Source organism: Pan troglodytes, chromosome 16, assembly GCF_028858775.2.
Source record: "Pan troglodytes isolate AG18354 chromosome 16, NHGRI_mPanTro3-v2.0_pri, whole genome shotgun sequence".
NCBI classification, from domain to species: domain Eukaryota; kingdom Metazoa; phylum Chordata; class Mammalia; order Primates; family Hominidae; genus Pan; species Pan troglodytes.
Genome location: NC_072414.2, coordinates 60,207,821 through 60,220,347, shown reverse-complemented (window position 1 = coordinate 60,220,347; position 12,527 = coordinate 60,207,821). Strand labels below are relative to the sequence as shown.

Here is a 12,527-nt window from a genome sequence, read left to right as displayed (position 1 = left end):
CCATGTCTAGCATCTTACTCAGTCTTGACAATGAGCTGCCAGATGTCACTTCCAATGTACAGATGGGGAAATGGAGGCCCAGAGAGGTTACGTCATTTGCTGGCAAGAATCAGGGCCTAAACCCAGGGTTTCTGACTTACGGGCTCTGCTCTTCTTACGACTCCACTTTGGCTGCTAAGGAGTCATGTCCCTCTTCCCCTGTGTGAGCTCCCCAGCAGCCAGGGTATTCCCAGGGGGGTGGGGTGAGGTGGGAGCTCTCTGTCTCCCAGGGTGTCTCTGCCCCCACAGTGTGGCTTCAGCCCATTCCCAGTATCATTGCTGCTCAAGAGAGTAGGCAGAATCATCCTGTCCAGTTCCTAGGATGCTTGGATTTCCTCTGCTGCATCCGTGCTTTGCTCACTACCTCTTAAGGTAACCCATTCCAACGTCCACCTGCTTTGTTGCCAGTTTTTGTATTATAATGAAAGTGTTACAATTAGGCCGGGTGCCATGGCTCACGCCTGTAATCCCAGCACTTTGGGAGGCCAAGGTGGGTGGATCACTTGAGTCCAGGAGTTCGAGACCAGCCTGGCCAACATGGAGAATCCCCGTCTCTACTAAAAAATACAAAAATTATCCAGGTGTGGTGGCCCATGCCTGTAATCCCAGCTACTCAGGAGGCTGAGGCACCAGGATCCCTTGAGCCTGGGAGGCGGAGGTTGTAGTGAGCCGAGATGGCGCCACTGCACTCCAGCCTGGATGACAGTGAGACTGTCTCAAAAAAAAAAAAGTAAAAAAAGAAAAGAAAGTATTATAATTAGTGCCCGTGATAAATCAAATAACGAAGGCTTCAAGTTTTAAAAAGTAGTAATCCCTGTCCCACTCTTCCCTAGCACCAGAGACAATCACCCTAGCTTCTTTTAGCTCTTTTTACCAGAGTCAAATTCCTATTTCCAAATAATATGTTTATAACAATAAAAAACACTATGTAGCACTTTTTATGGATCAGGCCCTGCTCTTAAGTTTTTGCATATATTAACTAAACCACGACCCTTGAGATAGGATCTACTGGCCAGGCGTGGTGGCTCATGCCTGTAATCCCAGCATTTTGGGAGGCCGAGGTGGGCGGATCAGGAGGTCAGGAGTTCAAGACCAGCCTGACCAACATGGAGAAACCCTGTCTCTACTAAAAATACAAAAATTAGCCAGGCATGGTGTCATGCACTTGTAGTCCCAGCTACTCGGGAGGCTGAGGCAGGAGAATTACTTGAACTCAGGAGGCGGAGGTTGTGGTGGGCCGAGATCACGCCATTATACTCCAGCCTGGGCAACAAGAGTGAGACTCCGTCTCAAAAAAGAAAAAAAAGGGATAGGATCTACTATTATCTCCATTTTACAAATGAGGACATTAAGGCCCAAGAAGTTAAGTGACTTGCTCAAGATCTGGTTAGTGGCAGAGCTGGGATATGAACCCAAACAGTCTCCAAAGTCCAGACTCTTTTTTTTTTTTTTTGAGATGGAGTCTCACACTGTTACCCAGGCTGGAGTGCAGTGGCATGATCTCAACTCACTGCAATCTCCGCCTCCCGGGTTCAAGCGATTCTCCTGCCTCAGCCTCCCAAGTAGCTGGGATTACAGGCGCTCGCCACCACGCCCAGCTAATTTTTTGTATTTTTAGTAGAGACGGCATTTCACCATGTTGGCCAGGCTGGTCTCAAACTTCTGACTTTGTGATTCACCCGCCTCAGCCTCCCAAAGTGCTGGGATTACAGGCCTGAGCCACCGCGCCCGGCCAAGTCCACACTCTTAAAAACTACACTCAACTGCTATTTCTTGGTTTATTTTATTTTATTCTTTTTTTGAGACGGAGTTTCACTCTTGTCCCCTAGGCTAGAGTGCAATGGTGCCATCTTGGCTCACTGCAACCTCCACCTCCCGAGTTCAAGGAATTCTGCCTCAGCCTCCCGAGTAGCTGGGATTACAGGTGCCCACCACCATGCCCATCTAATTTTTGTATTTTTAGTAGAGATGACATTTCACCATGTTGGCCAGGCTGGTCTCTTAACTCCTGACCTCAGGTGATCCACCCGCTTTGGCCTCCCAAAGTACTGGGATTACAGGCATGAGCCACTGCGCCCAGCCCTTTGATTCGTTTTAGAAAAAAGGAAAAATTTTAAAAATTAGCCATGTGTGACAGCACATGCCTTTCTGTGGTCCCAGCTACTCAGGAGGCTGAAATGGGAGGATTGCTTGAGCCTGGGAGGTCAAGGCTGCAATGAGCCATGACTGTGTCACTGCACTCCAGCCTGGGTGACAGAGCAACACCTTGTCTCCAAAACTAAAATAAAAAGAGGATATTAGTCCCCTACCCTAAACTTTAGCTTTCCTCACCCCTTCCTACAATTTCTGTCCTCTGTTTTCATGTTATCAAAGTAGACTATAATTATCTGCTGCTTTAAAACCGTAATTATCTTCCATGTTTTATCTGTGGATTGATTCTAAACATTGAAAATTAATATATAATGTGTATGTTATTTAAACCATGTATTTAATAAATATTGTTCCAACAGAGCCAAATAATGTTTAACAGTTACATTTGCTTTCTTATGTTACTTTTGTTTTTCTTGGAGTTTCTAGTTGCCTTTCTTTATTCTCTCATTATATTTGCTTTCATTTCCTTAGTTTTTTTCTGTTCAAGCTTTTCATTGTCTTGTATGTCACCATTCTTTAAATAGAAGCAAAATTAGTCTCTCTGTGGTCCCCATTTGTGAGTTACTGCTTGACTTGTTCAGGATGAAACCCCTTCCTTTTCTGCCAGGCAGCCCTGCAGATGCTGCTGACTGCCTTGAGGATTTTAAGTGTATGGCATGCACTCCTCAACTGTCGTGGTGTCATTGTCCCCATATGGTAGACTTGGAAAGCTGGGAAGGAGAGAAGAGTCTAACCTTGTTTCAGGTTACCTGCCATTGTGCCATCACCATTGTTTTCAGCAGCATTTGCAAGTGATTGAGACCTAGCTGGCACAGGCTGGGGGCTCATTGTGCTAAGTCTGTGGAGCCAGGAACTTGGGACAGGGTTGAGGTTGCTCATCCCCAGGACATGAGCTGGGGGAGAGGATGCCTTTACCATTCCATGATCTGCCTCCCGTGGGCAGAGTTCCAGGAGAAGAAAACCAGGCAGGTGCTGATTAATCTTTTTTTTTTTTGAGACAGAGTCTTGCTGTGTTGCCCAGGCAGTGCAGTGGTGCCATCTCAGCTCACTGCAAACTCTACCTGTGAGGTTCAAGCGATTCTCATGCCTCAGCCTCCCCAGTAGCTGAGATTACAGGCGTGCACCACCATGCTGGGCTAATTTTTGTATTTTTAGTAGAGACGGAGTTTCGTCATGTTGGTCAGGCTGGTCTTGAATTCCTGGCCTCATGTGATCTGCCCACCTCACCCTCCCAAACTGCTGGGATTATAGGCATGAGCCACTGTGCCCAGTCTAATCTTTATTTGCAAGCTGGCTGCTGAGTATCCACTCTGTGTGCCTGCTTTTTTTTTTTTTTTTTTTCAATAAGGTCTTACTCTGTCACCCAGGCTAAAGTGCAGTGGTACGGTCATAGCTCACTGCAGCCTCGACCTCCCAGGCTTAAGTGATCATCCTGTTTCAGCCTCCTGAGTAGCTGGAACTACATACAGATGTGTGCCACCATACCCAGTTAATTTTTAATTTTTAATTTTTAATTTTTTAGAGTTGTTTTTTGTTGTTGTTGTTGTTGTTGTTTTCTTTTTGAGACAGTTTCACTCTTACTGCCCAGGCTGGAGTGCAATGGCATGATGCCGGCTCACTGCAACCTCCGCCTCCCAGGTTTAAGCGATTCTCCTGCCTCAGCCTCCCAAGTAGCTGGGATTACAGGCTCACACCACCAAGCCTGGCTAATTTAGTATTTTTATATAGAGACAGGGTTTCACTGTGTTGGCCAGGCTGGTCTCGAACTCCTGACCTCAGGTGATCTGCACACTTCAGCCTCCCAAAATGCTGGGAGTACAGGCATGAGCCACTGGGCCCAGCCCCCCTCTTTTTTTTTTTTCCTGTCCTACTAAGTTAGGCTGGACTAATGACAGGGATTCTCATTGACCAAGGTGCTTCCTGAGGTGGAGGAGGAGGTAGTCACTGAGCCTCTAGTGTATGCTGGGTACACATAACTTCCAGATACACACATCTAAGTGTTCATGCTTCCAAAATCCCTTTATTCCTCATACCGAACATCCTACTTTTTGCCAAGTTTGGAGGTATCAGAGCAAGAAACTGAAGGCTGTTACCTCTTTCGCCACCCAAGTTCTCTGGGCCTGGAGGTTATCACTCTCTGCTTTTTGAGGCCTTACCCTGATGGCTACTGAGGAAGGAGCTGGGTGGGGCCTCTGTGTTGGTCACTCGTCTCAGACCACTGAGCAGTCCTCAGGGTTACTGGCTATCTGTCCAGTCTGAAGATCGAGCCGCCCCTCCCTTCTCTTTCTCTGGCTCCAGTAAGCCAGGCATCTCAGCTCCATGCAGAACCTTCTTCACTTCCACCTCCAGGCCTTTACCCTGCTCTTCTGCTTTTCTGCCTAGTTAGATTCATCCATCCGTGCTTTGAGGCTCCCTTCCCTCATGCAAGCTTTGTGTATTGCCCTAGGCCACGCTGATCCCTTTCTTTTTTTTTCAGTATTTATTGATCATTCTTGGGTGTTTCTAGGAGAGGGGGATGTGGTAGGGTCATAGGATAATAGTGGAGAGAAGGTCAGCAGATAAACACGTGAACAAAGGTCTCTGGTTTTCCTAGGCAGAGGTCTCTGCGGCCTTCCGCAGTGTTTGTGTCCCTGGGTACTTGAGATTAGGGAGTGGTGATGACTCTTAACGAGCATGCTGCCTTCAAGCATCTGTTTAACAAAGCACATCTTGCACCGCCCTTAATCCATTTAACCCTGAGTGGACACAGCACATGTTTCAGAGAGCACGGGGTTGGGGGTAAGGTTATAGACTAACAGCATCCCAAGGCAGAAGAATTTTTCTTAGTACAGAACAAAATGGAGTCTCCTATGTCTACTTCTTTCTACACAGACACAGTAACAATCTGATCTCTCTTTCTTTTCCCCACATTTCCCCCTTTTCTTTTCGACAAAACTGCCATCGTCATCATGGCCCATTCTCGATGGTCGCTGTCTCTTCGGAGCTGTTGGGTACACCTCCCAGACGGGGCGGCCGGGCAGAGGCACTTCTCACTTCCCAGACGGGGCGGCTGGGCAGAGGCGCTCCTCACTTCCCAGACGGGGCGGCCGGGCAGAGGTGCTCCACACCTCCTAGATGGGGTGGCCGGGCAGAGGCGCTCCTCACCTCCCAGATGGGGCGGCCGGGCAGAGGCGCTCCTCACATCCCAGATGATGGGTGGCCGGGCAGAGATGCTCCTCACCTCCCAGACGGGGCGGCCGGGCAGAGACGCTCCTCACCTCCCAGACAGACGATGGGCAGCCAGGCAGAGGCGCTCCTCACTTCCTAGACAGGGTGGCGGCCAGGCAGAGGTGCTCCTCACTTCCCAGACGGGGCGGCCAGGCAGAAGGGCTCCTCACCTCCCAGACGGGGCGGCCGGGCAGAGGTGCTCCTCACCTCCCAGACGGGGCGGCCGGGCAGAGGGGCTCCTCACCTCCCAGACGGGGCGGCCGGGCAGAAGGGCTCCTCACTTCCCAGACGGGTCGGCCGGGCAGAAGGGCTCCTCACTTCCCAGACGGGGCGGCCGGGCAGAGGCGCTCCTCACATCCCAGAAGGGGTGGCCGGGCAGAGGGGCTCCTTACTTCCCAGACGGGGCGGCCGGGCAGAGGCGCTCCTCACATCCCAGACGATGGGCAGCCGGGCAGAGGCGCTTCTCACCTCCCAGACGGGGCGGCCGGGCAGAGGGGCTCCTCACTTCCCAGACGGGGCAGCTGTGCAGAGGCGCTCCTCACTTCCCAGACGGGGCGGCCGGGCAGAGGCACTCCTCACATCCCAGACGATGGGCAGCCGGGCAGAGGTGCTTCTCACCTCCCAGATGGGGCGGCCGGGCAGAGGGGCTCCTCACTTCCCAGACAGGGCAGCTGGGCAGAGGTGCTCCTCCCTTCCCAGACGGGGCAGCCGGGCAGAGGCGCTCCTCACATCCCAGATGATGGGCAGCTGGGCAGAGGCGCTTCTCACCTCCCAGACGGGGTGGCCGGGCAGAGGGGCTCCTCACATCCCAGACGATGGGCGGCCAGGCAGAGACTCTCCTCACTTCCTAGATGGGGTGGCGGCCGGGCAGAGCCTGTAATCTTAGCACTTTCGGAGGCCAAGGCAGGTGGCTGGGAGGTGGAGGTTGTAGCGAGCCGAGATCACGCCACTGCACTCCAGCCTGGGCAACATTGAGCATTGAGTGAGCGAGACTCCGTCTGCAATCCCAGCACCTCGGGAGGCCGAGGCGGGCAGATCACTCGAGGTCAAGAGCTGGAGACCAGCTCGGTCAACACGGCGAAACCCCGTCTCCACCAAAAATACAAAAACCAGTCAGGCATGGCGGCGTGTGCGTGCAATCCCAGGCACTCGGCAGGCCAAGGCAGGAGAATCACGGGAGCCCGAGGCAGGGAGGTTGCAGGGAGCTGAGATCACGGCAGTACAGTCCAGCCTCAGCAACAGAGGGAGAAGGAAGAAGCGAGGGAGGGGGGAGGGGTGGGGGAGGGGGGAGGGAGATCCCTTTCTAACCTGATCTCCTGATAAGCCTAGTAATCAAAAACAGAATAGCAAGCTGTTGGCCAGGCATGGTGGCTCACAGCTGTAATCCCAGCACTATGGATGGCTGATGTGGGTTGATTATTGAGCCCAGGAATTTGAGGCCAGCCTGGGCAACATAGTGAGACCTCATCTCTACAAAAAATAATAATAACAATAATAATAAAATAAAATTAGCTGGGCATAGTGGCATGCACCTGTGGTCCCAGTTACTCAGGAGACTGAGGTGGAAGGAATGCTTGAGCCTGGGAGGCCAAGGCTGCAGTGAGCTGTGATCACACCACTGTACTCCAGCCTGGGTGACCCTGTCTCCAAAAAACAAAACAAAAAAACAGAATAGCAAGCTATTAAGAGCACAGGTCTTGAATTAACATAAACCCAGGTTTGAATTGTGTGTGTTATTCAGGACGACTGGGTTGCAAGTGACAGAAAGCCAGTGTGAACTGCACCATCCTTAGCAAAAAGGAATGTGTTGGCTCATATGGCCAGATCATGAACTGGCAACATGAACACTGTCAGCACTTTTTCTCCCCCTTTCCCTGATCCTCTGCGAGGCTACTTCATTCTTACCTGGATGTCCCTTGAGGGTGGAACCTTGGCTGTAGGCCGTCCTGGGCTTGCACCCTTAGAACCCAGCACTATAAAGGAAGGAGCTCTTTTCCCCACCTGCAGTTGGAAAAGTCCCACTGGGCCAGTCTAGGTCACTGGCCCTTCCTGTGGCTAAGAAAATATCATGTCTTACCAGAAGAAGCAGTGGATGGGAAATAGGCTGACAAAAGGAATTGTTGCCACAGCTCTTTACTACACGGGTGGCTTTGGCTAAGCACCTAATCCCTCTAAGCCTCAGTATCCTCATCTGTAAAGCAGATGCGTGGATTAGATGAGATAGCGCAGGTAAAGACCTAGCATTGCACATAGTTGGTGTTCAGTGAGGGGGTGGAAGATACCGAGTAGAGGGGACAGGAAGACTTAGCTGACCTAGGGAAGGCCTACCCAACCTGTCTTGCCTGCCACTAGAAAATGAGATTTCTCCCAAGAGCTTGCCTCCCTGTCCTGGGGTACTCTACCAGCCAGTATGGATCATCCTTGGAATTGGCAGGAAGGGATCTCAGAAAATTAGGGAAGCAACAGCAGTATCGACAGAAGACAGTCTTTGCAGTGCCTCTAAGCTAATGTTTGCCACTACAAAAGGAGTAACTGGTCGTTGTGACTGTTTTAATCAGCCAGTAGTTGCTGAGCATGGACTAGGGCCTGAGCTCAGAACTCTGGAGGAATACAGATTTGTGGTCCATGGCGCCTGTTCTTGGCACAAACGAGACGATGAAACCCACACCTCAGTCCTCTTAGGATGTGGCTGGCTGCTTGTCCCTGGAGGTGTGCAAGTAATTGCAGGGACTCTGTAAAGAGGATTTGGACTCTGATAGGGAGGTGGGTGAGTTGGGAGAACCTTAAAGGTCACCCCTGTTCTCGAGGGTCTAGGTGGGAGAGTACAGCTCCAGCCCCATTATGCCAGACTGGGTTGGCGTTGAAGTGCTCCCTGCAGTGGGCTGGTGGGGCTTTGGGAAAAGCTTAATCAGGGAAGCCTTCCCAGAGGAGGCAGCACTGGTCCTTGAACTTCAGTGCATCTGTGAACAGCAGATGACCAACTGTTTAGTGAGAGGGACAGGCCTCCAAAGATGTATCGTGAGGCAGTACTCCACTTCCTGCTGTGTCTCTCACATCACCTTGCTTCTGCTGGCTCCTTCTCAGGTTCTACTGTGGACTGCTGAGAAGAGGAGTACCAGCAGCCCAGCCTGACCTCCTCACAGTGCTGGAATCAAGCGAGCAGGAGGCCCTATCCATTTCAGTCTCTCTAAGGCACATTTCATTGGAGGGCTCTGATTGGCCAAGCTCTGGTTACATGCCCATCCCATAGACCAATCCTGATGGACCCAACTATGGGATGGAGGTTAAAAGTATAAGCTCAGGAGCCCAATCATTTGGGTTCAAATCCTTAGCTGTGTGACCGTGAGCAAGTTATTGAGCCTCTTGGGCCTCAGTTTTTTCGTTTCTAAAATGGAGGTAATATTTCAGCCTTGAAAGGTTTCTGTGAGGATTAAATGAGATAATACATGTAAACAGCTAACAGTAGTGCCTGGGATATAGTAAGTGCTCAACTAAGGTCAGCTGCCATGATCCATCATCAAGTTTCATGCTTTTCAGCCACGATTGCGTCCTTTGCCTTTCTTGATTTCCTCCATCTTTCAGTAGGGGAGAAACCCCAGCAGTTACACCTGTTCAGCTGTTTCCTTCCTGAATCACAGAGAAGCTAAGGTCGGGGCAGCTGAAGTCCACCTTCTCCTTGACCGCAGGGCCAGACCCCAGTATATCCAGCAAAACCCTATCCATAGAACTCAATTATGTGTGTCTCCTCCTGTCCTCAAGTCCCCAGACCTCTTTGTGGCTAATCTCAGGGGAAGATTTTGGTGGAGGAGGAGAGAAGAGCTGACTTCTCTCGTCTGGTTCCTTCCCAGGCATGGCTCTGTGAGCGCTGATGAGGCTGCCCGCACGGCTCCCTTCCACCTCGACCTCTGGTTCTACTTTACACTGCAGAACTGGGTTCTGGACTTTGGGCGTCCCATTGCCATGGTGAGTGTGAAATGGTGCACAGGGCTCTGACCAGCACTGAGGACACTTAGTGTGGCTTGAATTTGCCAAGTGACCTTAGACAAGTCACTTCTCCTTTATCTCCCAGTAAACTGAGAGAATAGGCCTGGATGCCTTCATATCCTTAGCTCTATGACTTGGCCCATCAGGCAACTGCCAGCAAGTGGGGGGCCTGAAGAGTCATACTGTGCCCCAACTCTCATGGGGGAACTGGTGGTCCTGAACAGTCATACTGTAATACTGTAACCCCCTCTGGCCTGTGTCTGGAAGCAGGTGAACCAGGTTGAACCAAATCACCAAGACAGACAAAGAGGTATAGGAAAGGAAGTGGAGCACCGCACCCCCACCCCCGTCTCCCCCATCCTTCCCCATTACCTTGGGATAGTATTATTTTTTCTGGAGTTGAAGGGCGTAGGCTGATTTTGCATATTATATATGACTGTGAGCCATGGGTAATTTTTAATGCCATCCAGTGAAACCATCCCCTGCCTTCCAAGGCTACTTCATGCTTTAGTATCCAGTGGTGGCCTCCACAGACGAGATTAATGCTGGGAGGGCACCAGTGCCCCTTGCTTGTAGTGGGAGGATGGAAGATAGGTAGGTAGGTAGGTAGATAGATAATTGACAGATGATAGATAATAAATAGACGAACGTGAAGAAAATTAAGTGAGATATCACCAGGTATCAAGTCATTATTTGGTAGTGGGGGCACAGTGTGACTATTCATGGCCCCCAGACCCCTCCCACCCAACTTGCTGACAGTTGCCTGACGGGCCACAGTCATAGAGCCAAAAGATATGAAGGCATCCAGGCCTATACTCTCAGTTTACTGGAAGATAAACGGGAAGTGACTTTTCGAAGGTCACTCAGCAAATTCAAGTGTAAAAATAACAATATCCAGTGCTGAAACTGGCACTTTGTACATACTAGTGATCATGCAAATTAACAAAGCCCTTTTGGAGCCGGGCATGGTGGCTCATGCCTATAATCCTAGCACTTTGGGAAGCTGAAACAGGAACATCACTTGAGCCCAGGAGTTTGAGATCAGTCAGGGCAATATAATGAGACCCTGTCTCTATAAAAGATTTGTAAATTAGCTGGGTGTGGTGATGTGCACCTGTAGTCCCAGCTACTCAGGACTGAGCTGGGAAGATCTCCTGAGCCTGGGAAGTTGAGGCTGCAGTGAGCCGTGATCACACCACTGCACTCCAGCCTGAGCGACACAGTGAGACCCTGTCTCAAAAAACAAAACAAACAAAAAGCAAAGCCTTTTTGGAAAGCAGTAATAATTCATAAGTAACAACTTGGCAAGATTAGTACTTAGAATAGTGCCTAACACAATAAGTGTTTAATGCATTTTTACTGAATGAATAATAATTATAGCAAAGTTAGAATAGTGGCTAACATCGAATGTTTACTCTGTTCTAAGCTCTTTATGTGTTTCAGTTTATTTAATTCTCATATCAACACTATTGCTAATCTCAATGTTATAGATGAGGAAACTTGAGGAGAGAGAGAATAAGTAACTGGCTCGAGGTCAAGCATAGAGGCCAGCATCTGCCCAGGCATTCTGGCCCTGGAGCCCCTTCCTGACAAGGTTGAATTCTCTGTCACATAAATATCCAGAATCCTAATATATTCATCCCTCTGACCCAGTAATACCCTTCCGAGAATCTGCCAGTAGGGATATAATCAGCAAGAAGACAGCAGTTTCCTCTAACTCAAAGATGTTCATTGCAGTGGTGTTTATGATAGCCAAACCTTAGAAGTGACTTGCGTGTCCAGCATTAGGGACTGGGTAAATCAGTTTTGCTATGTCCATTATAGAGAATGTTTCCTGGCAATTAAGCAGAAATTATGGATACTATAGAGCAACCTGGAATATTTAAGGAGAAAAAAGGTTCCTAAATGACATGCAGACTGACTAATTGCAAGTCAATAACGAGCTTGTCTACCTGGGATCAAAGACTTGATAGGCGTAAAGAAAAGCTGTCCCGGCAATGCTGTCGGGGAGTGATGGTGGGTGCTGGTTCTCCTTCCTGCAGTCTTTTTGAAGGTTGCCTTTTAAATGTGGAAAAATAAGAGGAATTGAGCCAAGAGTTGGGACATCTGGTTGGGTTTGTGGGTGACCTAGGGCAAGTCACTGTCCTGGGCTTCATTTCTCTCTCCAAGAAGACTGGCTGGACTGGCTGCTCTGAACCTTCTTCTAGCATGAAGGGACCACATACTGGGGGCCAAAGAAGCTGCCCATCAAACTGGTGCTAGAGAGAGAGATGAGGCCAGGAGTGGGCTCGTGGCTCCCCTCACTCACTAGGACCCAGCTTCTACTGGCATAACAGGGTCTCCTATTGGGCAAATGACTTCCCCCATCCTGCTTAGAGCTGCTGTGGCCACTGTAACCCTAAGTAGGACTTGGTGGAGAGTAGACATTTGAAAAGCTCCTGTATACGCTAGAGATTTTCAAATGTATGCATAATAGTTGCAAATTTGTTAAAAACAAAAACATTTACAAGTTATAAAAGTAACATGTCATAGATGTAACACAGTTGTAACATAAAGAAGTGTTAGACTCTCCCTACCCCTTTCCTGTCCCACTGCTGAGAGTTTGGGGAACACCCCTTTCACTCTTTTCTCTGCTTATACAAACACATATATACATCCTTTTCCCTTCTAACCATAATGGGATTTTGCTTTATACTTTATTTTGCAACCTGCTTGTTTTCCTTTAGAATATATCATATGGTGGGCATGGTGGCATGTAATTCCAGCACTTTGGGAGGCCAAGGCAGGAGGATTGCCTGAGGCCAGTCCTGGCAACATAGCAAGACCCTGCTTTTACAAATAATTTAAAAATTAATGGTGCTTGGTGCCTGGCACCTGTAATCCCAGCACTTTGGGAGGTCGAGGTGGGAGGATCGCTTGAGCCCAGGAGTTTGTGACCAGCCTGGTCAACATAAGGAGACCTCATCTCAATAAAAAAGAAAAAAGAAAAAAATATATATTATAGATCTCTCTCCATGTCAGTACATATAAGGTGTCATTTCTGTTAATGTCTACTTAACCTTCCATGGTAAGAAGTACTATCAGGGATTCAACTGGTCCTGTTTGATTGAAGAGTCAGCCTATTTCTGATGTTTTGCTATCAGAGT

General features: G+C 49.4%; 1 protein-coding gene across 5 annotated transcripts in view; it reads left to right on the top strand.

Moving 5' to 3' along the window:
* Positions 1-12,527, top strand: part of CLN6 (CLN6 transmembrane ER protein) — a 59,826-nt gene that overhangs the window by 38,907 nt on the left and 8,392 nt on the right. For all 5 annotated transcript variants that reach the window (XM_024349260.3, XM_054667741.2, XM_063795220.1 and 2 more), the window contains exon 2: positions 9,246-9,360. In XM_024349260.3, the coding sequence (XP_024205028.2) occupies positions 9,246-9,360 (115 nt within the window). The remainder of the gene's footprint in view (positions 1-9,245; positions 9,361-12,527) is intronic.